Source organism: Balaenoptera borealis, assembly GCF_965194805.1.
Source record: "Balaenoptera borealis genome assembly, chromosome: 9".
NCBI classification, from domain to species: Eukaryota; Metazoa; Chordata; class Mammalia; order Artiodactyla; family Balaenopteridae; genus Balaenoptera; species Balaenoptera borealis.
In genome coordinates this window covers 101,896,073-101,923,791 of record NC_138873.1, presented here as the reverse complement: position 1 = coordinate 101,923,791, position 27,719 = coordinate 101,896,073, and the positions used below count along the sequence as shown (strand labels likewise).

Genomic DNA, 27,719 nt, shown 5'->3' with positions numbered 1-27,719 from the left:
AATTTGATTATGATGTGTCTCGGCGTGTTTCTCCTTGGGTTTGCCCTGTATGGGACTCTCTGCACTTCCTGCACTTGGTGGCTATTTCCTTTCCCTTATTAGGGAATTTTCGACTATAATCTCTTCAAATATTTTCTCCGGTGCTTTCTCTCTCTCTTCTCCTCCTGGGACCCCTATCATGCGAATGTTGTTGCGTTTAATGTTGTCCCAGAGGTCTCTTAGGCTGTCTTCATTTCTTTTCACTCTGTTTTCTTTAGTCTGTTGCACATCAGTGAATTCCACCATTCTGTCTTCCAGGTCACTTATCCGTTCTTCTGCCTCAGTTATTCTGCTATTGATTCCTTCTATGTAGTTTTTATTTCAGTTATTGTATTGTTCATCTCTGTTTGTTTGTTTTTTAATTCTTCTAGGTCTTTGTTAAACATTTCTTGCATCTTCTTGATCCTTGCCTCCATTTTTTTCTGAGGTCCTGGATCACCTTCACTATCATTATTCTGAATTCTTTTACTGGACGTTTGCCTATCTCCACTTCATTTAGTTGTTTTTCTGGGGTTTTATCTTGTTCCTTCATCTGATACATAGCCCTCTGCCTTTTCACCTTGTCTATCTTTCTTTGAATGTGGTTTTTGTTCTACAGGCTGCAGGATTGTAGTTCTTCTTGCTTATGCTGTCTGCCCTCTTGTGGATGAGGTTATCTAAGAGGTCTGTGCAAGTTTCCTGATGGGAGGGACTGGCGTCCTGAATTCTTTACATTCTTTGCTCTTTATTCTGCTCTTCTGTAGTTATTTCCACTATTTTATCTTCCAGGTCACTTATCCGTTCTTCTGCCTCAGTTATTCTGTTATTGATTTGTTCTAGAGAATTTTAAATTTCATTTATTATGTTGTTCATCATTGTTTGGTCTTTAGTTTTTCTAGGTTTTGTTAAACGTTTCTTGTATTTTCTCCATTCTATTTTAAAGATTTTGGATCATCTTTACTATCATTACTCTGAATTATTTTTCAGGTAGACTGCCTATTTCCTCCTCATTTTTTTGGTCTGGTGGATTTTTCCCTTGCTCCTTCATCTGCTGTGTGTTTCTCTGCCTTCTCATTTTGCTTAACTTACTGTGTTTGGGGTCTCCTTTTTGCAGGCTGCAGGTTCGTAGTTCCTGTTGTTTTTGGTATCTGTCCCCAGTGGCTAAGTGTGGTTCAGTGGGTTTTGCAGGCTTCCTGGTGGAGGGCATGGTGACTATGTTCTCATGGATGAGGCTGGATCTTGTCTTGCTGGTGGACAGGTCCACATCTGGTGGTGTGTTTTGGGGTGTCTATGACCTTATTATGATTTTAGGCAGCCTTTCTGCTATTGGGTGGGGTTGTGTTCCTGTCTTGCCAGTTGTCTGGCATAGGGTGTCCAGCACTGTAGCTTGCTTATCATTAAGTGGAGCTGGGTCTTGGTGTTGAGATGGAGGTCTCTGGGAGATTTTCACCGTTTGATATTATGTGCAGCTGGGAAGTCTCTGGTGAACCAATATCCTGAACTCAGCTCTCCCACCTCAGAGGCACAGGCCTGATACCTGGCTGGAGCACCAAGACCCTGTCATCTACATGGCTCAGAATAAAAGGGAGAAAAAAAAAGGAAGGAAAGAAAAATAAAATTAAATTAAAGTTATTAAAAGAAAAATAAAAAATAATTATTAAGAATTAAAAAATAAAAAGTAATAAAAAAAAGAAAGAGGCAAAGAAAGAAGAGAGCAACCATACCAAAAAACAAATCCACCTATGATAACAAGTGCTAAAACTATACTAAAAAAAAAAAAAGGACAGAAAGAACCCTAGGACAAATGGTAAAAGCCAAGCTATACTGACAAAATCACACACAGAAGCACAGACATACACACTCACAAAAAGAGAAAAAGGAAAAATACATATATATATTGTTGCTTCCCAAATCCACTGCCTAATTTAGGATGATTTGTTGTCTATTCAGGTATTCTACAGATGCAGGGTTCAAGTTGATTGTGGAGATTTAATCCGCTGCTCCTGAGGCTGCTGGGAGAAATTTCCCTTTCTCTTCTTTGTTTGCACAGCTCCTGTGTTCATCTTTGGATTTGGCCCCGTCTCTGCATGCAGGTCACCTGAGGGTGTCTGTTCTTCGTTCAGACAGGACGGGGTTAAAGTAACAGCTGATTAGGGGGCTTTGGCTCATTCAGGCCAGGGGGAGGGATGGGTATGGAATGTAGGGTGAGCCTGCGGTGGCAGAGGCCAGCATGACATTGCAACAGCCTGAGGTGCACTGTGTTTTTTCCCGGGGAAGTTGTCCCTGGATCACGGGACCCTGGCAGTGGCGGGCTGCACAGGCTCCCAGGAGGGGAGGTGTGGATAGTGACCTGTGCTTTCACACAGGCTTCTTGGTGGCTGTAGCAGCAGCCTTAGCATCTCATGGGGTCTGCACTGATACCGCAGCTTGCTCCCGTCTCTGGAGCTCGTTTAGGTGGTTCTCTGTATCCCCTCTCCTCGCACACTGTGAAACGAAGAGACAAGAAAAAGTCTCTTGCCTGTTCGGCAGTTCCAGACTTTTTCCCAGACTCCCTCCTGGTTAGCTGTGGTGCACTAGCCCCCTTCAGGCTGTTCACACAGCCAACCCCAGTCCTCTCCCTGAGATCTGACCTCCGAAGCCCGAGCCTTAGCTCGCAGCCCCCACCCTTCCCGGCAGGTGAGCAGACAATCCTCTCGGGCTGGTGAGTGCTGGTCGGCACCCATCCTCTGTGCAGGAATCTCTCCGCTTTGCCCTCTGCACCCCTGTTGCTGCACTCTCCTCTGTGACTCTGAAGCTTCCACCCACCCACCCCCCACCTCCGCCAGTGAAGGGGCTTCCTAGTGTGTGGAAACTTTTCCTCCTTCACAGCTCCCTCCCAGAGGTACAGGTCCCATCCCTATTATTTTGTCTCTGTTTTTTCTTTTTTCTTTTGCCCTACCCTGGTACGTGGGGAGTTTCTTGTCTTTTGGGAAGTCTGAGGTCTTCTTCCAGCATTCAGTAGGTGTTTTGTAGGAGTTGTTCCACAGGTAAATGTATATCTGATGTATTTGTGGGGAGGAAGGTGATCTCCATGTCTTACTCCTCCACCATCTTGAAGGTCTCCACTGTCTTTGCTTTGATGTTAAAGCTCTTTCTTCAAAACTGGCCAACTCTGGTGTTGAGTTCAGAGTAGAAATTTGTCAGGGTAAGAGACAAATGTTTTGATTAACTTAGTGAAATGCAGTATTTGGGAAAATGCCTGCAGTGTTAATATTCTGTTGCCACAGTGACACGTGTTGGTGAGTGATTACGTCATGCTGTTCTCAGTGATTTTGTTCTGAAAGATGCTCTCTGAGCTCAGGTGCAGGCCTAATGACTGCCCAGCGCCCACTTTCCTGGGGTTGCTGCTTCGCTTCCATGGTTTCTTCATTCTTTGATCTCTCCTTTCATCCCCTCCCACAACTACTCAACACATATTTTTAACATCTGTGGTGCGCCAGGCCCTGTTGTGGGTGCTGGGGACTCATTAAGGAAGAATCTACAAACTCTCTCTCTTCACAGCGTTTGACTTAGTCGAGGTGAGAGTGAGGTCAGCAAACAAGTGAGTTCTGCAGCATTTCCTTAGAGGATCCACACTGTGGAGAGAGAGAGGGAACGGGGGGCTCCCAGGAGTGGGTGGGGGCGAGGGCAGACATTCTCCCCCTGACTCCGTGGGAGATCCTGTGGCTGGAGCGGGACTGGCGTGTTACAGGGTGGCAGGAAGGCCAGTGTGGCCAGAGCCCTGTGAGCGGGTGTGGAGCCAGAGAGGTAGGGGTATGGGCAGGTGGAAGGAGGTCCGTGGGCCTAGGTGGAGACGACGCTTTAATCCAAGTGAAATGAGAACTTTCTATGTAGTTTAGCAATATGTTGTACGATTTAAACCACGAATGCCTTTTACTTTTTCTATGCATTGTCACATACATGAACTAAAATGCTGCTGAACTGGGAAGGTCTGAAGTATTCCCCAGAGCGACAGCTGTGTGCTGTCAGTTGTCTGGTCTGCATGCCAGTTGAAGGCAGGGAGCAGAGTGAAGGTCAGGAGACAGATTCGTCTTTGTATCGCCACCAGCCGCTGTGTCAGGGCCTCGGTTCCTCACCGCAGATGCCCAGGATGGGCAAGGGTAGTCGTTCTCAGACTCCCATCCACAGAGTGCTGGGGGTTCCTGGAGGTTCTCTTAGGTTTTTATGTAACTCCCGTGCAAGCTTCACTTAGAAGAAAGTATCCCCTACCTTAAAAAACAAAAGAAAACATGGCCTTGGTTATCCCTTAGGTTTTCCAGCATGAAGAATTTTCAGTCCTGTAGGTTCTCAAATGACAATTACTCATTGCCTCTTGGTGAGCACTCATTACCTCTCACTGAAAGTGGAAGGTCAGTTGTCAATAGTCAGGTAAGGCATCCAAGATCCCACCCTTCCAGACTGGGGAGTTGGCTTCTGTCACTGTACAGACTTAAGTGAATAATATGAACTGTGAATGTCTTGGCAGATACTTCCTGGAAAAAAGTAGAAACTAGCTATTGAGACAAATTATCATGACTGATGTGTAAAGAAGGGGGTAGAGCTAATTTAAAAAATGCCTAATGACATGAGTGTGTCATTTTGTGTGTTACATGTACTCAAAAGCAATCATGTCCTCATAACACGGAGGTATAACTGAAAGGTAGCCTGGGTGTTTGTGTGCTTATTACGGCTGAAGGTATATTATAGTTAGTTTCATTTTGCAATCGAAGAAATGGGAAAATTTTCTCTTTAACATATTGCCTGTCTTCTTCCTTTTCAGCCCAGAGTCTCAATCTGCTGTTTTAGAAACTCTGAAAAAATGTTCAGATACTGCTCAGCAGGTAAGAAGATTTAATTTGGATATCAGATCCCTTTCTCTCTTATTTGCCTCTGCTTTATCTTTCCATCTGCCCAGCCAGCTAGGCGGCCGTGTTTCTCAGCTTGCAGGGGACTCCAGTCAGGTGGGAGGGGGTTTTCTTCCATTCAGACTTTGTGAAGGAAATCAGCCTGGAAGTGGCACTGGGCACAAACTCCTCAGCATCCATATTGTTCCATGTCCTGCTGGAGAGCTGGGCCCACAAGTGCTGGCTTCAGCAGGAAACAGCAGCCACTGTTGCACAGAATGGACCTGGTTGCACTAATAATCACGTGGATATGATTTTTTTAAAGATGTGCCAGGGCTTTTCTAAAACCAAATAATATTCTTAAGTTGCTTTGGTGGGTGAAACATTAGTTAGCGTGTGTTTAATTTCAGCAGAAACTTTCTTATTCTGTTACTAAAGAAGCCACATTAAAGCCTTTGTTTCTTGCACCAAAATGCACTTCCTACAAAAATAGGAAACACTTATATGGAATAGTAATTGTGGTTAGCAATTGCTCTTTGGGGTATAAAACCATTTTTTAAATTTATTTATACATTCCTCAACTCTACCTTTGAAAATACCTTAGTGTTAGAAATTACCACCAAGAAGCGTGTTTTCTGGAGTGGGGTCTGAGTAGAAAATGAGATGGCTGCTTCCTCGGTTCCAGGCCCCCGTCAGTTTCTGGTCAGTTTGTGACAACATACTCAGGCTATCTGGGACACAGTGTTCTTCTCTGAAAAATCAAAGAATATGATGATTTTTGAGAACTTTTCAAAGTATAAAATGACTTCCCTTTTCAAAATAAGCAGCCCTGCATCATGCATGAAAGTTTGCTTCTCTTGGAGGATAAATAAGGAAATAAATTGGTTGAGAACTTCATTTTATAGATTATCTGGTGCTTTTCAGAAATATAGCTAGACTGGCCACTTTCATAAGAGTAAAGTTACTCTTAAGGATAATGTCATAAAACAGGTTTTCCCAGCTTCTTCTTTTTTTGTTGATTTTTTTTGTTTGTTTTTTTTTTTGTTTGTTTTTTGTTTTGTTTTTTAGAGCAGAGACTTCCGTCAGGCTGGGGCACTTGCAGAGCCCTGGTGGACTTAGCTGGTAGTTCATTAACTGTGTCATGATTAGCCAGTAGTGAATACAATGAAGAAAAATAAAAAGAGGTTAAGAGAAATAATTAAGAAAAATAGTGCCCTCAGAATATCTTCTCATTATTTTTGCAACACATTTTTTGGCATGACTAAGTTGTGATATGGGATAATATGTTAGATTTTTCTAGTTCATATTTCCAGGGCGTATATTACTGAATTCTCTGTTATATTGATAACGCCAAAGAAAACCTGGACAAAAAGTATTCTATACTATCAACAGTGACCAAACACCAGCAATATTGCTCTGTGTATTAAGATTCCAGCTGGAATAATTCAAAGTAGATATTCATGTGTGTAAAATTATAATGATTTTCTATGTTTCTTGAGCTCTGAACCAATAATAAGTGGAAAATCTGATGAACTGGGTAATTTTAAAACACCTGAGATTACAGCTTGGAAACTCAAGGGGGAAATAGATTGATTTAAATTTCACACCTTCTCATTTCCTTGTTGCCAGTGAAGTGTCTAGAAGCTAGAAAATATAATAAATTAATTGGGTGGTAACATTATTGGGAAGCAGTTGAAGCCGAGCACTCAGTAATGACATCATGTACTCTTGGAATCAGTGACTCTTTATCAATCATAAGTTTACTTAGGGACTGGTTCGTTTCTGAGATGATGTGTGTCTCTTTCATAAGAGCCTAAAGTAACCACCATAAAAGGGATTCAGGAAACTAGAATTAATTACCTATGTACTGTGCACCTGTTCTTTTACTGCATTATCTTATGCGATTCTTATAATAACCCTTTAAAGTAACTATTATAATTCATATTTAACTGATAAGAAAATGATGTTTATAGGAGTTAACTTGCTTCAGGTCAAAAATTGATAAAGGGTAAGAGCCATGGTATGAACATAGGTCTGTTTGACTTTATACTTCTTGTTATCTCCACTATGACAAAAATTAGACTTTTGCACGTGTAATCACCCTGCGGCTATTTAATACCACCTCATGCCAAAATCATCAAATAGATGAGGTGAGAAGTTTATTTTAAGTTATTCTACTGTATTTATACCATTTATAAGAGACTGATGTCAAGATATGTTTTAGAGGCATAGATTGAAGCTGATTAAATCACAGACACATGTTTAACTTTGTGTTAAATTGTGTCGATTTTACTAAATTTAGCGCTTCACTACTCTTTAAAAAAAAGTACAGTTCTGTTTTTCAGAGTGCCTTGCTTCTTTTTTTTTATTAAACATCTTTATTGGAGTATAATTGCTTTACAATGGTGTGTTACTTTCTGCTTTATAACAAAGTGAATCAGTTATACATATACATATGTTCCCATATCACTTGCTTCTTGCATCTCCCACCCTCCCACCATCCCTATCCCATCCCTGAAGGTGGTCACAAAGCACTGCGCTGATCTCCCTGTGCTATGCGGCTGCTTCCCACTAGCTATCTATTTTATGTTTGGTAGTGTATGTATGTCCATGCCACTCTCTCACTTTGTCACAGCTTAGCCTTCCTCTCCCCATATCCTCAAGTCCATTCTCTAGTAAGTCTGTGTCTTTATTCCCGTCTTGCCCCTAGGTTATTCATGACCTTTTTTTTTTTTTTTATATTCCATATATATGTGTTAGCATACGGTATTTGTTTTTCTCTTTCTGACTTACTTCACTCTGTATGACAGACTCTAGGCCAATCGACCTCAATACAAATAATTTAATTTCGTTTCTTTTTATGGCTGAGTAATATTCCATTGTATATACGTGCCACACCTTCTTTATCCATTCATCTGATGATGGACACAGGTTGCAACCATGTCCTGGCTATTGTAAATAGAGCTTCAATGAACATTTTGGTACATGACTCTTTTTGAATTATGGTTTTCTCAGGGTATATGCCCAGTAGTGGGATTGCTGGGTCATATGGTAGTTCTATTTTTAGTTTTTTAAGGAACCTCCATAGTTTTCTCCATAGTGGCTGTATCAATTTACATTCCCACCAACAGTGCAAGAGCCTTCCCTTTTCTCCACACCCTCTCCAGCTTTCATTGTTTGTAGATTATTTGATGGTGGCCATTCTGACTGGTGTGAGACGATATCTCATTGTAGTTTTGATTTGTATTTCTCTAATGATTAATGATGCTGAGCATTCTTTCATGTGTTTGTTGGCAATCTGTATATCTTCTTTGGAGAAATGTCCATTTAGGTCTTCTGCCCATTTTTGGATTGGGTTGTTTGTTTTTTTGTTATTGAGCTGATTGAGCTGCTTGTAAATTTTGGAGATTAATCCTTTGTTAGTTGCTTCATTTGCAAATATTTTCTCCCATTCTGAGGGTTGTCTTTTGTTCTTGTTTATGGTTTCCTTTGCTGTGCAAAGGATTTTAAGTTTCATTAGGTCCCATTTGTTTATTTTTGTTTTTATTTCCAGTTCTCTAGGAACTGGGTCAAAAAGGATCTTGCTGTGATTTATATCATAGAGTGTTCTGCCTATGTTTTCCTCTAAGAGTTTGATAGTGTCTGGCCTTACATTTAAGTCTTTAATCCATTTTGAGTTTATTTTTGTGTTTGGTGTTAGGGAGTGTTTTAATTTCATACTTTTACATGTACCTGTCCACTTTTCCCAGCACCACTTATTGAAGAGGTTTTCTTTTCTCCACTGTATATTCTTGCCTCCTTTATCAAAGATAAGGTGACCATATATATGTGGGTTTATCTCTGAGCTTTCTATCCTGTTCCATTGATCTATATTTTTGTTTTTGTGCCAGTACCATACTGTCTTGATTACTGTAGCTTTGTAGTATAGTCTGAAGTCAGGGCGCCTGATTCCTCCAGCTCCGTTTTTCTTTCTCAAGATTGCTTTGGCTATTCAGAGTCTTTTGTGTTTCCATACAAATAGTGAAATTTTTTCTTCTAGTTCTGTGAAAAATGCCATTGGTAGTTTGATAGGGATTGCATTGACTCTGTAGATTGCTTTGGGTAGTATAGTCATTTTCACAATGTTGATTCTTCCCATCTAAGAACATCATATATCTCTCCATCTATTTGTATCATCTTTAATTTCTTTCATCAGTGTCTTATAATTTTCGGCATGCAGGACTTTGGTCTCCTTAGGTAGGTTTATTCCTAGATATTTTATTCTTTTTGTTGCAATGGAAAATGGGAGTGTTTTCTTAATTTCACTTTCAGATTTTTCATCATTAGTGTATAAGAATGCTAGAGATTTCTGTGCCTTAATTTTGTATCCTGCTACTTTACCAAATTCATTGATTAGCTCTAGTAGTGTTCTGGTAGCATCTTTAGGATTCTCTGTGAATGTCATGTCATATGCAATTCTCATGTCATCTGCAAGCAGTGACAGTTTTACTTCTTATTTTCCGATTTGGATTCCTTTTATTTCTTTTTCTTCTCTGATTGCTGTGGCTAAAACTTCCAAAACTACGGTGAATAATAGTGGTGAGAGTGGACAACCTTGTCTTCTTCCTGAACTTAGTGTAAATGGTTTCAGTTTTTCACCATTGAGGACGATGTTGGCTGTGGGTTTGTCATATATGGCCTTTACTGTGTTGAGGAAACTTCCCTCTATGCCTACTTTCTGCAGGGTTTTTATCATAAATGGATGTTGAATTTTGTTGAAAGCTTTCTCTGCATCGATTGAAATGATCATATGGTTTTTCTCCTTAATTTGTTAATATGGTGTATCACATTTGTTGATTTGCGTATATTGAAGAATCCTTGCATTCCTGGAATAAACCCCACTTGATCATGGTGTATGATCCTTTTAATGTGCTGTCAGATTCTGATTCTTGGTATTTTGTTGAGGATTTTTGCATCTATGTTCATCAGTGATATTGGCCTGTAGTTTTCTTTCTTTGTGACATCTTTGTCTGGTTTTGGTATCAGGGTGATGGTGGCTTTGTAGAATGAGTTTGGGAGTGTTCCTCCCTCTGCTATATTTTGGAAGAGTTTGAGAAGTATAGGTGTTAGCACATCTCTAAATGTTTGATAGAATTTGCCTGTGAAACCATCTGGTCCTGGGCTTTTTTGTTTGTTGGAAGATTTTTAATCACAGTTTCAATTTCAGTGCTTGTGATTGGTCTGTTCATATTTTCTATTTCTTCCTGGTTCAGTCTAGGAAAGTTGTGCATTTCTAAGAATTTGTCCATTTCTTCCAGGTTGTCCATTTTATTGGCATAGAGTTGCTTGTAATAATCTCTCATGATCCTTTGTATTTCTGCAGTGTCAATTGTTCTCCTTTTTCATTTCTAATTCTATTGATTTGAGTCTTTTCCCTTTTTTTCTTGATGAGTCTGGCTAATGGTTTATCAATTTTGTTTATCTTCGCAAAGAACCAGGTTTTAATTTTATTGATCTTTGCTATCATTTCCCTCATTTCTTTTTCATTTATTTCTGATCTGATCTTTTTGATTTATTTCCTTCTACTAACTTTGGCGTTTCTTTGTTCTTCTTTCTCTAATTGCTTTAGGTGTAAGGTTAGGTTGTTTATTTGAGATGTTTCTTATTTCTTAAGGTAGGATTGTATTGTTATAAACTTCCCTCTTAGAACTGCTTTTGCTGCATCCCACACCTTTTGGGTCTTCGTGTTTTCATTGTCATTTGTTTCTAAGTATTTTTTTATTTCCTCTTTGATATCTTCAGTGATCTCTTGGTTATTAAGTAGTGTATTGTTTAGTGTCTGTATGCTTGTATTTTTTACAGGTTTTTTCCTGTAATTGATATCTAGTTTCATAGCGTTGTGGTCAGAAAGGATACTTGATACAATTTCAATTTTCTTAAATTTACGAAAGCTTGATTTGTGACCCAAGATAAAATCTATTCTGGAGAATGTTCAATGAGCATGTGAGAAGAATATGTATTCTGTTGTTTTTGGATGGAATGTCCTATAAATATCAATTAAGTCCATCTATTTTAATGTAACGTTTAAAGCTTGTGTTTCCTTATTTATTTTCATTTTGGATGATCTGTCCATTGGTGAAAGTAGGGTGTTAAAGTCCCCTACAATGATTGTGATACTGTCCATTTCCCCTTTTATGGCTGTTAGTATTTGCCTTATGTATTGAGGTGCTCCTATATTGGGTGCATAAATATTTACAATTGTTATACCTTCTTCTGGGATCAATCCCTTGATCATTATATAGTATCCTTCTTTGTCTCTTGTAATAGTCTTTATTTTAAAGTCTATTTTGTCTGATATGAGAATTGCTACTCCAGCTTTCTTTTGATTTCCATTTGCATGGAATATCTTTTTCCATCCCCTCACTTTCAGTCTGTATGTGTCCCTAGGTCTGAAGTGGGTCTCTTGTAGACAGCATATATACAGGTCTTGTTTTTGTATCCATTCAGCCAGTCTATATCTTTTGGTTGGAGCATTTAATCCATTTACATTTAGGTGATTATCGATATGTATGTTCCTATTCCCATTTTCTTAAATGTTTTGGGTTTGTTATTTTAGGTCTTTTCCTTCTCTTGTGTTTCCTGCCTAGAGAAGTTCCTTGAGCATTTGTTGTAAAGCTGGTTTGGTGGTGCTGAATTTTCTTAGCTCTTGCTTGTCAGTAAAGGTTCTAATTTCTCCATCAAATCTGAATGAGATCCTTGCTGGGTAGAGTAATCTTGGTTGTAGGTTTTTCTCCTTCATCACTTTAAATATGTCCTGCCACTCCCTTCTGGCTTGCAGAGTTTCTGCTGAAAGATCAGCTGTTAACCTTATGGGGATTCCCTTGTGTGTTATTTGTGGTTTTTCCCTTGCTGCTTTTAATATTTTTTCTTTGTATTTAATTTTTGATAGTTTGATTAATATGTGTCTTGACGTGTTGCTCCTTGGATTAATCCTGTATGGGACTCTCTGTGCTTCTTGGACTTCATTGACTATTTCCTCTCCCATATTAGGGACGTTTTCAACTGTAATCTCTTCAAGTATTTTCTCAGTCCCTTTCTTTTTGTCTTTTTCTTCTGGGATTCCTATAATTCAAATGTTGGTGCATTTAATGTTGTCCCAGAGGTCTCTGAGACTGTTCTCAGTTCTTTTCATTCTTTTTTCTTGATTCTGCTCTGCAGTAGTTTCTTCCACTATTTTATCTTCCAGGTCACCTATCCGTTCTTCTGCCTCAGTTATTCTGCTATTGATCCCTTGTAGAGAATTTCTAATTTCATTTATTGTGTTGTTCATCACTGTTTGTTTGCTCTTTAGTTCTTCTAGGTCCTTGTTATACATTTCTTGTATTTTCTCTATTCTATTTCCAAGATTTTGGATCAGCTTTACTATCATTATTCTGAATTCTTTTTCAGGTAGACTGCCTATTTCCTCTTCATTTGTTAGGTCTGGTGGGTTTTTACCTTTCTCCTTCATCTGCTGTGTGTTTTTCTGTCTTCTCATTTTGCTTAACTTACTGTGTTTGGGGTCTCCTTTTTGCAGGCTGCAGGTTCGTAGTTCCCTTTGTTTTTGGTGTCTGTCCCAAGTGGCTAAGGTTGGTTCAGTAGGTTGTGTAGGCTTCCTGGTGGAGGGGACTAATGCCTGTGTTCTGCTGGATGAGGCTGGATCTTGTCTTTCTGGTGCATAGGTCCACATCTGGTGGTGTGTTCTGGGGTGCCTGTGGCCTTATTATGATTTTAGGCTGCCTCTCTGCTAATGGATGGGGTTATGTTCCTGTCTTGCTAGTTGTTTGGCATAGGGTGTCCAGCACTGTAGCTTGCTGGTCATTGAGTGAAGCTGGGTCTTGTTGTTGAGATATAGATCTCTGGGAGATTTTCATCATTTGATATTATGTGGAGCTGGGAGGTCTCTTGTGGACCAGTTGGCTCTCCCACCTCAGAGACACGGCCCTGACGCCTGGCTTGAGCACCAAGAGCCTTTCATCCACATGGCTCAGCATAAAAGGGAGAAAAAATAGAAAGAATGAAAGAAATAAGATAAAATAAAACAGAAAAATAAAGTAAAATAAAATAGAATAAATTTATTAAAATAAAAAGTAAAAAAATAATTATTAAGAAAAAAAAATTTTTAAGTAAAAAAAAAAAAAACAAAACAAAAAACGGACGGATAGAACCCTAAGACAAATGGTAAAAGCAAAACTATACAGACAAAATCACACACAGAAGCACGCACATACACACTCACAAATAGAGAAAAAGGGAAAAAAATATATATCTTTGCTCCCAAAGTCCACCTCCTCAATTTGGGATGATTCGTTGTTTATTCTGGTATTCCACAGATGCAGGGTACATCAAGTTGACTGTGGAGATTTAATCTGCTGCTCCTGAGGCTGCTGCGAGAAATTTCCCTTTCTCTTCTTTGTTCACACAGCTCCTGGGATTCAGCTTTGGATTTGGACCCGCCTCTGTGTGTAGGTGACCTGAGGGCGTCTCTTTGCTCAGACAGGACAGGGTTAAAGGAGCAGCTGATTCCGGGGCTCTGGCTCACTCAGGCCGGGGGAAGGGAGGGGCACAGATTTGGGGTGAGTCTGTGGCAGCAGAGACCAGTGTGACATTGCACCAGCCTGAGGTGCACGGTGCGTTCTCCTGGGGAAGTTGTCCCTGGATCACGGGACCCTGGCAGTGGCGGGCTGCACAGGCTCCCAGGAGGGGCGGTGTGGAGAGTGACCTGTGCTCGTACACAAGCTTCTTGGTGGTGGCAGCAGCGGCCTTAGCGTCTCATGCTCGTCTCTGGGGTCCGCACTGATTGCTGTGGCTCGCGCCTGTCTCTGGAGCTCATTTAGGCGGTGCTCTGAATCCCCTCTCCTCACGCACCCCGAAACAATGGTCTCTTGCCTCTTCAGCAGCTCCAGACCTTTTCCTGGACTCCCTCCTGGCTAGCCGTGGTGCGCTAGCCCCTTCAGGCTGTGTTCACGCAGCCACCCCCAGTCCTCTCCCTGGGATCCGACCGAAGCCCGAGCCTCAGCTCCCAGCCCCCACCCGCCCCGGCAGGTGAGCAGACAAGCCTCTCGGGCTGGTGAGTGCTGCTTGGCACTGATCCCCTGTGCAGGAACCTCTCCACTTTGTCCTCCGCACCCCTGTGGCTGCACTCTCCTCCATGGGTACAAAGCTCCCCCCCTCCGCCACCCACAGCCTCCGCCCGTGAAGGGACTTCCTAGTGTGTGGACACCTTTCCTCCTTCACAGCTCCCTCCCACTGGTGCAGGTCCCATCCTTATTCTTTTGTCTCTGTTTTTTCTTTTTTCTTTTGCCCTACCCAGGTACGTGTGGAGTTTCTTGCCTTTTGTGAGGTCTGAGGTCTTCTGCCAGTGTTCAGTGGGTGTTCTATAGGAGCTGTTCCACATGTAGATGTATTTCTGATGTATCTGTGGGGAGGAAGGTGATCTCCACGTCTTACTCTTCCGCCATCTTGAAGCTCCTCTGAATGCCTTGCTTCTTAGTTACTAGACAGCAGTCTCTCTGTCTGTAAGCTGCCCCTGCAGAGGAAGTGGGGGGGCTTCCGGGGGGTTTGCTGTGTGACTGATGAACGTGAGGCACCCAGAGGGTGGGGCCCTCCGCAGAGGTGAAGCACATCCTGCACTCTCTGTTTTCTTTAGGTACGCGTCCAGGCACCTGTTCTCTCCATCCGAGCACGCTGGAATTTATGGAATTGGTTTTGTCTTTTGTTCTCTCCCTGTAGTGAATAATTCTGAGAGCTCCATATCCCTAGACAAAACACATGATTCCTAAAGCCTTTTCTCAGCTGGGAGGAGTGGAAGGTGCGGAGATACTCTTCGCCTGTGGAGTGAGACACTTGGCCGCCCCCGAGCACTGTCACCCATGGTCCCGTGGGATCAGGAAGTTGTAAAACAAAACTGCTTTCTTTAGATCTCACTTACTGATTAATTTCAAATAATATGCTCTAAAATCTGCTCTATCTAAAGAGTTATTTCATAAAACGGAAACAGGACTGTCTCAAGTCTGTTTTTTATTCTTTGGCATTTGAAATACTATTTAAACTGTAAATCCTTTTGCATTCTACAATATATAAATAGCCAAATATCAATTACATTCTCTAGAAACGTTTACTTCTACGTTAAAGATTAATATATGGTAGCTAAACTGGTTACCACCCAGTTTTTAACTTATTTTAAAATTATATAAATTATTTTAAATTAATAATAATTAATAATTTTGAAATTGTATATAAAATGTGTGCTTCGAAGTATTTTCCTAAAGCTCTCAACACCCTTCTGATGTAAATGTACTAGTTGAAAGGTAAATAGAATAGAGTTTGATCTTTGAAAACTCTAGCTTTGGGTAGGAATTGGTACATCAAGCAATTGAAAGTTGGGTCTTCCTACACATTCCGGTATGGATTAATTGAGAACAGCCACGTCTATTACAGAGTGTTGGATAATGAAAAGAAATTAATCAAGATCAACACTCTCTTACCACATATGTTGTATGCAAATAAATTCTCAAATGTCAGAAAAAAGTGTATGATTTTAGGTAAGTGGCAAAATCTTATCTCAGTCCAGTTTTAACCTCCTTCGAAATTGGCTTAAAACTCTTCCCCCAGGATCCTGCTCTGATCAGTCCTCCTGGGTCCTCTCAATGCCTAATAGGGTTACAAACTTAATTGAGGAATTGAGTATTCTTTTCTATTGGTCCTCCTTTCAGAGTATCTTTTCTAGTGCTCTTTATACAATGGCCACTCACTACAATTTATTGTTAGTTTCAGAAACATGTTTATTTAGGAGCGAATGAAAGGAATGCGTATAAACGAAGTGGGGTGGCCTGGTTGACGGCACTTGAGGGTTACTCACCTGTGTCTTGGCAGAGGCAAGTTCAGAGAGTAAAACAGAATTGGTCAGATCAAAAGAGAGTTGTGAGGAACATAGTTCTGAAGGAATAGTGATGGAGACACAGAAACAAACCACTCGAATTGCATGAGAATGTATTAGACATATCAAAGGTTGGGGTAAACGTATGTTTCTTCTGAACTCTAAGACAAAATGTGATATGAATTCACATGTGAATTATAAACCCAGCACACAACAATTTCCAAGGTGAGTAAACAACTAAATTACAGACCAGAGTAAGAAAAAGAGGGATTAAAGGGTAGGGAAAAGACTTGATTGCAGTCCAAAATTACAGGTTAGTCTTCCTTGAAGTTTGCCTCAGACTGTGAACGTTCTTAGGTACCACGACAAACACTTTGGCACAGTGACGGAGGAGTAGTCGGGAAGCGGGGAGACACAATGAAACCCCCATGGAGGCACCGACTTGGGAAATGGTGACATTTTTGGAAGGTGTTCACCGTGATGCATTACGGGGAAGACAGGGTTTTTCTGAAAAATACATTCTCATTTTATGGAAACTCCACCTAGCTCAGAGGAAAAATATTAGACATTTTAATTTTAGAAGTAAAGAAAAAAGAGAAATTGGTTTGTCAGTTTTAAGAGTGAAAACCAGCAGGCATCTGGAAAGCAGTTACAATTTGAGGTGAGAATGTCAGAAAAGCATTAGAGGTCACACATTGTTTTTGCTTTTCTCTGGGGCAGTAGGACTTGCAGGTGAAATGAAGTTGTGTCTTTGTTCTACTGAGCTTTAACGGGTGTAAAATCCCTTTGTGCTGGGCAACATTGTTGATGACCTGTGGAGAAGGGCAAACAGTTCAAGCAGCTGCTTTAAAGCAGCGGTACCCAACCTTTTTGGTACCAGGGACCGGTTTCGTGGAAGACAAATTTTCCATGGACGGGGTCGGGGGTTTAGGCAGTAATGTGAGTGATGGGGAGCGATGGGGAGAGGAAGATGAAGCTTCGCTCGCTCGCCCACCACTCACCCCCTGCTGTGCGACCCGGTTCCTAACAGGCCGCAGACTGGTACTGGTCTGCAGCCTGGGGGTTGGGGACTCCTGCTCTAAAGGGATAGCTGAGCTGATAAAAGTTCATAGCTTATAAAGGATGCTTCTTGGACATGTGCTGACATGCCGTGTGCAAGGTATTTGTGGTAGGTATTGAAGGAAATACAAAGAATTGTACGGTCTGGGGCTCTTCTGTATACATGAAATGATCTGCAAGCTGTAATGTAATTCGGCCAAGGTATTTAGTGTATGTTGTATTACAGAATTTAAAAAATGGGAACATTGTTGAGAACTTGTAATTAAGGACAGCTTCTTAGGAAAGGGGAAACTTAGAGCAAGTCCTCAAAGTGATCATTTTTGGACAGAAGAGGGGAGGAGAGAGAGCATTTCAGATGGAGGAGAGATTGAAGATCCAGATGTAGAAATGAGCATGCATCGCGGTGGGAGGACATAGCAAATGTGGGAGTCCTGGTGACGTGAGGGGCCGCACCCCCCCATCCCTCCAGGCTCGCTGCAGCCCTGTTGGGTCCCTGCAGTGGTCTCCCAGCAGGTCTGGTCACTCCAGTCTCAGTCCCTTCTAATCTGCCCTCCACAGCCTTCCAGAGCTGTCCTTCTAGGAGCCAAATGTACTCATGCCTGCTCTCTGCTCATGGTGTTTGAGAGAAGAGTCAGACCCCCGGGTGACATGCAAGGCTTTCCCTTGCCATCCTCTGCCTTTAGCCTCATCACCCACTATTTCCTACGTGTTTGGCTTCTTACAGCCTTAAAATGACACCCTTGTTTTCTAGGCGTTAGCATCCTTCATAACTGTCTTTGGTATCTTTTCCTTCTCACTCCTACTGCCACCTTTTAATTCACTGAATTCCTATTTCTTAATCTAAACTCATGTCAAACTTCACTCCCTCTTCAGCACGTCCCCAGAGAGGCCTCCATCTAGAGACCCCTTTTGATGCCTCTGCTCTGGGACCCTATACTTACCTTGCTTTTCCATAATTGTTGTGTTACGCATGTCTCATAGACAGTTGACCTCCTTAAAGCTAAGACTCTCCTTATTCTACTTGTCCCTCCAATATCTAACATAGCACCTGACATTTTTGGGCAGATCAGAAAATGTTTGATGAGTGAAGAAATATATGGGGACCACACTGTCTATAGCAGAGGTGCTCGTTGGGGAGTCATAGAAATCCTTCTTCTGTTCACCCCATAGTGACTGAGGATTGGGCTTTGGACCAGTTTTCCTGGGCACAAATCCCAGTTACCCCACTGTTACCTGAGGAACCTCAGCAACGTATTCTATTCTCCGTGCCTTAATTTCCTCTTCTACAAAATGGGGATAATGATAACTCTGGTCTCATAGGGTTTTGTGAGATTTAAATGCACTAATTTTTATAAAGTGCTTAGAAGAGCTCCTGGCCCATAGTAGGGCACTTCAAATGTTAGCTGTTGCCTTGTCATTATTATCATATGTCTGGACAATACTCTGGCTTCCAAAGTTGCTGTCTTGATGTAGTGTTGATCCTCATTATTTATAGATTCTGTATTTGCAAACCTGACAACCAGCTAGAATTTATTTACAGCTCCCAGATCACTGCTTGCAGGGCTTTCCCTTCATTTGCAGACACGTGCATACACCCCTGAGCCACTCCACCAGACTTGCTGTGAGCTCTGTTCTTTAGAAGTTTAATGACCTTAGAGGCTAGTTGTGTGTTGGTGCAGAGGGTGGTGAGAAGGTGAGATGTTTATCCACAGATCATCACTGAAGGAAAATTGTGATAAGACTGTTTTTCTTCCTTGCACTAATTGGGAGAGTTGAGGAATATTTTGCTTTAGAGTTAGTGCAGGACCTTGCTGCAATTCAAGTAGTGAGAGAGAGCATTCAGAAGATGTGAGGGAACCAAAAAGGTTGTTTATTTCCATTTTTTCTGACCCCTTTCCCAGACATGTTGTTTATTACTTCCACTTTGGTTATTCACTAATGATGGTAACTGTACCTTCCCATCAATCAGATTATCAATCAGTGCCATAGATGTCAAAAGTTACACCATCAATGATGATTTCTAACTGAACACTCACCCCGCACCCCATATTTCTCATCTATGCAATGAAGGGGTTGGAAGACACTTGTCGTTTCCATTCAGAAATATTCCATTTTCAGTAATTCCTTATCTTTTTCATTGTAAGGATTGCAGAGATGCTATTTTAGCTCTCTGTGTGATACTCTTCTTTTCCATAATATGTTCTACTTTAAGGAGCCTGAGGTGAGTTATTTACCAGTCACCATATATTCTGATAGTTCCTTCTTTCTTGAAATTCGTTTTCAAACTTGAAATTCCGTTTTGAACTTGAAATCGATTGCACTTTATTTCTGTGCATAATATTATCGATTTAAAATCTGGGTTTCTTTTCCTATAGGATTATGTACAGCATGTGTTGCCTTATTGTAAATCTGGAATCTCATTGGCTTTCTCCAAAGCTGTAGAATGTTTTAGAACTCAGAGCATGAGACATAGAGAATTTGTAGGCTTCTGTGAAGAGTAGAATTCAAATATTAGAGATGTCTACAATAACGTGACCTTAGAATTTAGCAGAACTTGAAAATCTGAATATTGTAGAAAATGAATTGCATATCTCATATTAACATTTATAGAATAAACTATCACAGTGTTAGCTTACCTATAAGTGGTTTTATATTCTAGGCTCTGAAAGTATCTTGCTTACACAGTAAACATAATAACGTTTCAAAGATGAGCAAATTAAGTTTTCAGCAAAAGCTTTCCTTGAATGTATCTTGGCTTTCTTTTTGACAGTTTTAGCCTTAATACAGTGATGTTTCTTTTTCTGGGAATAAGATAATCTTGTATTTTGAAAAATACTTTGGCGAACATACTATTTTTAATGACAACTTGTCTTTTGTGATATGTAAGTATTCAAACAATTTATAAGAACTAACCAACACCACCCACATATAAAATTATACAGAAATGGAAGAATTTTGGCTGACTTATTGTATACAATTGTTCGTCCAAAGTGGATGGCAGACTCTACCACTTTTAACAATTTAGAGGTTTGAAGCAATATTTTAAAATATAAATAATCTCAAAATTAGTGATATATAAGATATATTACTGTGTTGACTAAAATAGATTTGTTATCTTTCCTCCATTTATAAGGATTCACTCGTATAGATTCTGTACAGAATTGCAAAGATCACTTTTTTCCTTTTCTCTTTTAATTTTCTTTCTTTTTTTCTTTTTTTCTTTTTGGCCGTGCCATGCAGCATGTGAGATCACAGTTCCCTGACCAGGGATTGAACCCTTGACCCCTACAGTGGAAGTGCAGAGTCTTAACCACTGGAATTCCCCCCTTTTCTCCCTTTAAAACTAAATTTTAGTGAGAACCTGATTTAGGATCAGTCTCTTCTCCTTTTCTTCTTCCCCCTCTTCTTCTTCATGGCTTTTAAGTTTTATACATTCTTTTATTATACTTAAACCTATGATGAAAAATAGCTGGCTGTGGTAATAACGTTTAAGAATTAAGTTTGGCAGACTCACAGACATAGAGAACAGACCTGGGGTTACCAAGGCGGGGGTGGGGGAGAGATGGAGTGGGAGGTTGGGGTGAGCATATGTAAACTATTATATAGAGAATGGATAAACAACAAAGACCAACTGTACAGCACAGGGAACTATATTCAATATCCTGTGATAAACTATAATGGAAAAGAACATAAAAAAGAATGTATATATATGTATAACTGAGTCACTTTTCTCTAAAGCAGAAATTAACACAACACTATAAATCAACTATACTTCAATTAAAAAAAAAAGAAGTTTGGGAGAAAATGTGTAAGATGGTAGAGTAGAAAGGCCCTAAGCTCACCTCCTCTCCCTGCAGTTCACCCTGCAGACATAGACACTGGTGGCAGCTGTTTGGGGAGCTTGTTCTATCATGTGGACATGGACACTGGTGCTGGCAAGGGCCATTTTGGCTCCAGTGCTGGGACACCTCAGGCTAAGTAACTAACTGGGCATGAACACAGCCTCATCCATCAGCAGACAGGCTGCCTTAAAACCCCTTGAGCCCATAGTTGTCTCTGGACCCAGTTCCACCCACCAGGGTGCAAACACTAGCTGTAAGAAAACCACAGCACTGCAGTCTGCGGACCAGCCATCCCACTAGAGAGCAGGCTCTGCCCAGTAGCAGGCCAACACAAGTTTCAAGAAAACTCGGGACCCACAGAAATCTTTGTTAGGAACTGGCCTCCTTCACCAGTGATCCGACACCTGCTCTAGGACCCCTGGGGCCCAGCAACCAGACCTCAGGGCCTGGTTCTGCTCACCAGTAGGCTGGTACTTGCCCTAGAACCTGACTTCACCCACCAGTGGGCAGGCAACAGCCCTGGCATCACCTGAAGCATGAGTCTGCCCACCAGATAGCCAGCACTAGCCCTGGGATTCCCTGAGGTTCTGCAGTCAACTGCCTCGTGACCCATTTCTGCCAACCAGTGGCCAGCAGCCTCTGCACAATGCACACCAGGTAACTAAATAGACTGGGAGCCACCAAGCCTACTGGACCATAATCAGCCTGCCACAACAGAAAGACCCAAACAGACGTCATAGGGGGGACTCCTAGAGCATATGGCTCTGGTGATGATAGGGGAGCGTGCTGCTGGAACTCTGTCTCCCACAAAAGGCCCCTTCTCTAAGGTCAGGAAATGCACCTACCAGACCCATAAAAATAAAAACAGCAAGTTGGGGAAAATGAGGTGACAGGGAAAAATGTTCCAGATGAAGGTTCAAGAAAAAAACCTCAGAAGAAGAACTGAGTGAAGTGGATATAGGAAATCTACCTAGGAAAGAGTTCTGGGTAATGATTGTAAAGATGATCAAAGAACTTCGGAGAAGAATAGATGCACAGAGTGGGAAGTTAGAAGTTTTTAATGAAGAGTCAGAAAATATAAAAAACAACTAAACAGATGCAGAATACAATAACTGAAATGTAAAATATACTAGAAGGAATCAATAGTAAAGTAAATGATACAGAGGAATGGATCAGCAAGATGGAAGACAGCAGTGGAAATTGCTGATGCTGAGTAGAAAAAAGAAAAAGAATGAAAAGAAATGAGGGCAGTTTAAGAGACCCCTGGGACAACATCAAGCATACTAATATTTGCATTGTAGGTGTCCCAAAAGGAGAAGAGAGAAGAGAAAGGGGCTGAGAACATAATTGAAGACATAATAGCTGAAAACTTCCCCAACCTGGGAAAAGGAAACAGTTGCCAAGTGCAGGAAGTGCAGAGTCCTATAGAGGACAAAGCCAAAGAGGAACACACCAAGACATATTGTAATTGGCAAAAACAAAAGGCAACGAGAGAATATTAAACGCAACAAAGGGGAGTGAATCCTGACAGAGCAGCCAAGATGGTGGAGTAGAAGAACCCTAAGCTCACCTCCTCTCAGGAGGACACCAATATCAGAAAAATATGCAGAACAACCATTGTTGAAAATGTCTGAAACCTACCAGAAAATATCTCTACATTAAAGACATAAAGAAGGAAGCACAAAAAACTGGTAGGAGGGGTGGAGTTGTGATATAATAAAATCTGACACTCTCTGGGTGGATGACCCACAGACTGGGGAATAATTATCTTACAGAGGTTTTCCCACAGGAGTGAGAGTTCTGAGCCCCACGTCAGGCCCCCCAGTGTGGGGGTCTGACACTGGGAAGAGGAGACCCCAGAGCATTTGGCTTAAGCCCAGTGGGGCTTGGTTGCAGGAGCTACACGGGATTGGGGAAAACAGAGGTTTCACTCTTATAGGGTGCACACAAAATCTCATGCACACCAGAAACAAGGGCAAAACCACAATTTCATAGGACCCTGGGACAGACTTACCTGCTGGTCTTGGAGGGTCTCCTGGGGAGGCCATGGAACAGAATAGAGAGTCCAGAAACAAACCTGAGCTTATATTGTCAAATTCTTCTACAGCAGAGGAGGTAAGAGTATACAATGGAGAAGACAGTCTCTTCAATAAGTGGTGCTGGGAAAACTGGACAGCTACATGTAATAGAATGAAATTAGAACATTCTCTATCACCCTACACAAAAACAAACTCAAAATGGATTAAAGACCTAAATATCAATGTAAGACCAGAAACCATAAAATTCCTAGAAAAAAGATATGCAGAACACTCTTTAACACAAATGATAGCAATGTTTTTTTGGATCTGTCTTCTAAAGCAAAAGAAATAAAAACATAAACAGATGGGACCTAATTAATCTTAAAACTTTTGCATGGCAAAGGAAACCATTGACAAAATGAAAAGGCAACCTACTGAATGGGAGAAAATATTTGCAAATTATGTGACTGATAAGTGTTTAATATCCAGAATATATAAACAGCTCATACAACTGAACATCAAAAAACAAAAACCCTGAGACTTCCCTGGTGGTCTAGTGACTAAGACACTGTGCTCCCAATGCAGGGGGCCTGGGTTTGATCCCTGGTCAGGGAACTAGATCCCACATACATGCTGCAACTAAAGATCCCACATGCCAAAACGAAGTTCTTGCATGCCACAACTAAGACCCAGTGCAGCCTAAATAAATAAATAAATATTAAAAACAAAAACCAAAAACCCCAATTTAAAAATAGGCAAAAGACCTGAATAGGCTGTTTTCTAAAGATGACATACAGATGGCCAACAGGCAGATGAAAAGATATTCAACATCATTAGTCCTCAGAGAAATGAAAATCAAAACCACAATGAGATATCACCTCACACATGTCAGAATGGCTGTCATCAAAAAGAACACAATAACTATTTATATATATATATATATATATATATATATATATATATATATATATATACACATACATACACACACAAAACTGAGTCACTTTGCTGTACAGAAGAAATTAACATGTTGTAAATCAACTATACTTCAATAAAATTTTCAAAACAATAATAAAAAAGAAAATGTAAAAAAAGAGAACACAATAACAAACGTTGGCGAGAATGTGGAGAAAACAGACCCCACATACACTGTTGGTGGGAATGTAAATTGGTGCAGGCACTACAGATAACAGTATGGAAGTTTCTCAAAAAAACTAAAACCTACCATGTGACCCAGCAATTTCACTCCTGTGTATTTATCTGAAAAAATAAAAATGAAAACAATAATTCGAAAAGATACATGCAGCCCAATGTTCGTAGCAACATTATTTATAATTGCCAAGTTATGGAAACAACCTAGGTTTCCATCAAGAGATGAAAAAACCTGAATGAACTTTTTGGCCAACCCAGTAGTTTTTGTCATCTTTGTATTAACCTCTTAATTATTCCTTCACTGTAGATGAAAAAAGGGGAAGGTAGTAGGTGTCTGTGCCATGGATGGTGGCTCCTCTTGGTGACATCTGTTGGAGTCATCTATGAAAAGCCCTGGATGCTCTGGAGAAGCAGTTCTGAACATGGGGACCTCCCCCCTCCCCTCTCATTCCAGCATTAAGGGAGCAGTTGAGCCTGTGTGAGCAAGTGTGTGAGCCTGAGCTTCAGTCAGCTGGAGTCTGTCCCCGCTTCTCTCCTACCTCCTGTCCCTGCTTTCCTCCTTTTTCTTTACCCATTCCTCTTTCTTGTCTTTTCTTCTTACTCATCTGTTATTGGTAATCAGTTTACCCAGAGGGCTCCCCCCTTTTCTCTACCCAAAGCACTTTTTCCTGAAAGTGTCCCTTTGGGAGAGGAAGACACCGTGTGCGTGTGAGGGTGACCCATACGGGGTCACAGTTGCTCTCAGCCATCTTCATAAATTGTGGTGACCAAAGGCATCCCTTTCTGAAATGCCTTGGATAAAATATTTGAATTGTAGTAAACGTGATGTAAGTTGTATACATGCACATAAGACATATGCATATGCCAGTATGGATATCAGAAATATTTTCCATGATCTTATTGGAGACTCTTTTAGAGATTACCTTTTAAAGGTTGTGATTACCTTTAAAACTCAGGATTTAAAATGTCTTTAGGGAACGTCCTAATATCAGATGTTACTGGGCAGGAAGAGAATAGCCTATCATGGCATTAAGTGGGTCTGTCACTCAGCCTCTTCTTCCCTCTTCTCAGCGGTCTGCCGGTCTTCCATGATTTCATTCGAAGATTAGACAAAGACCTTAGGACTTCATGGTCACGTGTGTAAACCAGTTTGAAATCTGAGGCTGGAAAAGAAGGGACACGTGGAAGTAGCAATAGTGTCTTTCCGTGGAGGGAGCGTTTAGAAGTATTATAACAAACAAATACATTTTGCTTAATTTTGTAAAACTAGTTTTTGGTATTTTGAGTATTCCTTATTTTATATTTAACTGTGAAGTCTCTGTTGCCCCTCAGGAAGTTTGTGACATGAAATCTGAGTGTCAGGCCACTGTCATTCAGCAGCTGGAGCAGACCATTGAGGATCTGAGGACCAAAATAGCTGAGCTAGAGAAGCAGTACCCGGCCGCAGACCTGGAGGCGGCCACCTCCGGAGACATGTGTTTGCAAGCTCTCAGGTTGGGAGAAAAGGACTTAGGGCATCAAAGGATTTTACAGGCAAAGTCCATCCAGGCGTCCCCAACAGAGGAGGGTGGGACGCTGACTCGTCCTCCCATGGGCGCCCTGCCTGAGGCCACGAATGGAGACTCAGCCGGGCCGTCCTCACCTCCCGGACCTCAGACCAAATTCTGCGCAGATATTTCTTTGGTGGTGTCTCCAAGGCGAATATCAGTTCAGCTCGACGCACATCTGTCCCTCCAGACTCCACCACCTGCGTCGCAGCCCTGGTCTGACGGTCAAGGACAGGCGAGCTCACAGACTTCCCATCTTTCTCTTCACACGGAGTTTGAAACCAGCCATGAGCACTCTGCTTTCCCCTCCTCTGAAAACAGCCATGACATCCCCCCCGCGCTGCCTCTGTCTCCGAAGTCCTCCCGCCAGATGCCTGATCTGAGCACCACGGCTCCCCAACCGCCCCCGCCCGGTGCCGCGCCCTGGTCTGCGCTGCCCAGCCCACCGTGCCCCTCACCTCCTCCTCCGCCTGGTCCAGAGATGCTGCCATCCCCTCCCCTACCTTTGCCTGGTGAGGGAATTCTTGCTGCCCTACCTCCTACCGGCGTGGGAATTCCTGCTGAGCCCCCATTCCCGGAGTGGGAATTCCTCCTGCCCCACCTCTTCCCAGAGTGGGAATTCCTCCTGCCCCCTCTTCCCACAGTGGGAATTCCTCCTACCCCCCTCTTCCTGCAGTGGGAATTTCTCCTGCCCCCTCTTCTCGCAGTGGGAATTCCTCCTGCCCCCCTCTTCCTGGAGTGGGAATTCCTCCTGCCCCCTCTTCCCGGAGTGGGAATTCCTAATGTGCCCCCTCTTCCCGCAGTGGGAATTCCTCCTACCCGCCTCTTCCTGCAGTGGGAATTTCTCCTGCCCCCTCTTCTCGCAGTGGGAATTCCTCCTGCCCCTCCTCTTCCCAGAGTGGGAATTGCTCCTGCCCCCCTCTTCCCGCAGTGAGAATTGCTCCTGCCCCCCTCTTCCCGCAGTGGGAATCGCTCCTTCCCCCCTCTTCCCGCAGTGGGAATCCCTCCTGCCCCCCTCTTCCCGCAGTGGGAATCCCTCCTGCCCCCCTCTTCCCGCAGTGGGAATTCCTCCTGACCCACCTCTTCCTGGAGTGGGAATTCCTCCTGCCCCACCTCCTCTTTTGCCAGGTGTGGGGATTCGGCCTCCTCTAGCTCCTCCCCCTCCTCCCCCTCCTTGAACAGGTGCCGCCCCACTTCCCCACCCCCTCTGCTTCCTGGATCAGGTTTTCCTCTCCCACCACAAGCTGGGAGTAGCACTTCACCAACACCGCAGACGTGTGGATTTCTTCCTCCACCATTGCCAACTGGCTTGTTTGGATTCGGGTTGAACCAGGACAAAGGCAGCAGGAAGCAGCCAATAGAGACTTGTTGGCTGATGAAGCCTCTGTATTGGACGAGAATTCAGCTGCACAGTAAAAGATAACATGAACGGGGGCTCATCTCTGCACAATTTGTCAATATGAGGGAAGCGTTTTCCTTTAAAACTCTGGGGGGAAATTATTAAAAATAAAATAAATAAAAATAAAACTTGCCTGTAGATGATTACATCAGTATTTAGTGAAGCAATTTTAGACTTTTCTCCAGAAGTATCAAATGGATAAAACAAATGACATGAATCAATGTACAGATTTCTGTCTATGTAGTTTTTGACTGACATTTTACAGATAGAGGGATATATTTTTCTTAGCATACATGCTCTGTTGCCTCATTGCAGAACTTCACTCTGACAAATATCTTATAAAATTAAATCAAATACTTAGACAGACTGACTCTTGAGGATGTTTTCTGCATCCTTTGGAAGGCACAGTCTTGTTTTACTATTCAGAAATGTGCTACACAAAAATACACACATCCACACCCCATGTGTGAAATGATTTAGTTCTGAGCATTTCATGGCACTTCTGTAGATTATTTGCAACACTGTGAGGTCATAAAATCACAAACTTATATGATTTTTATAAAAGATATGATATTTGTAAAAGAATGCCTCCCAGCAGGTACGCTGCTGGTGTATTACTTATCCATGCATGTTCCATAACCTAGTTCCCCGACCCCTGGGACAGTGCTGGGACATGGCTGTGGAATGTGCCAGTGCAAGAAAAAGCATGCCCTTTAAATTTCACTGGACTTCCTTGTCCCAAGTTCTCATGACTCTTTGAATATGTGTGTGTGTGTGTGTGTGTGTGTGTGTGTGTGTGTGTGTGATGTGGCACAGATTTAGAAATAGGATATTTACCAGTTTCATTTTCATTTCTTATATTAAATTTCTCTTCACTGAATCATAATGGGGGAGGAATCTATCTATTTTGACTACTTCTGATTTT

The 27,719-nt window shown here is 41.8% G+C and overlaps 1 protein-coding gene across 1 annotated transcript; it reads left to right on the top strand.

The window, feature by feature from the left end:
* Positions 1 to 26,547, top strand: LOC309634776 (formin-2-like; the record flags this gene model as incomplete). The annotated part of the gene is made up of 4 exons (XM_082405185.1): positions 1 to 4,877; positions 25,181 to 25,907; positions 26,199 to 26,260; positions 26,455 to 26,547. The coding sequence occupies exons 2-4, from the start codon at positions 25,193 to 25,195 to the stop codon at positions 26,545 to 26,547; spliced, it is 870 nt and encodes a 289-aa protein (XP_082261311.1). The 5' UTR covers positions 1 to 4,877; positions 25,181 to 25,192.
* Between the last annotated feature and the right edge of the window lie 1,172 nt (positions 26,548 to 27,719).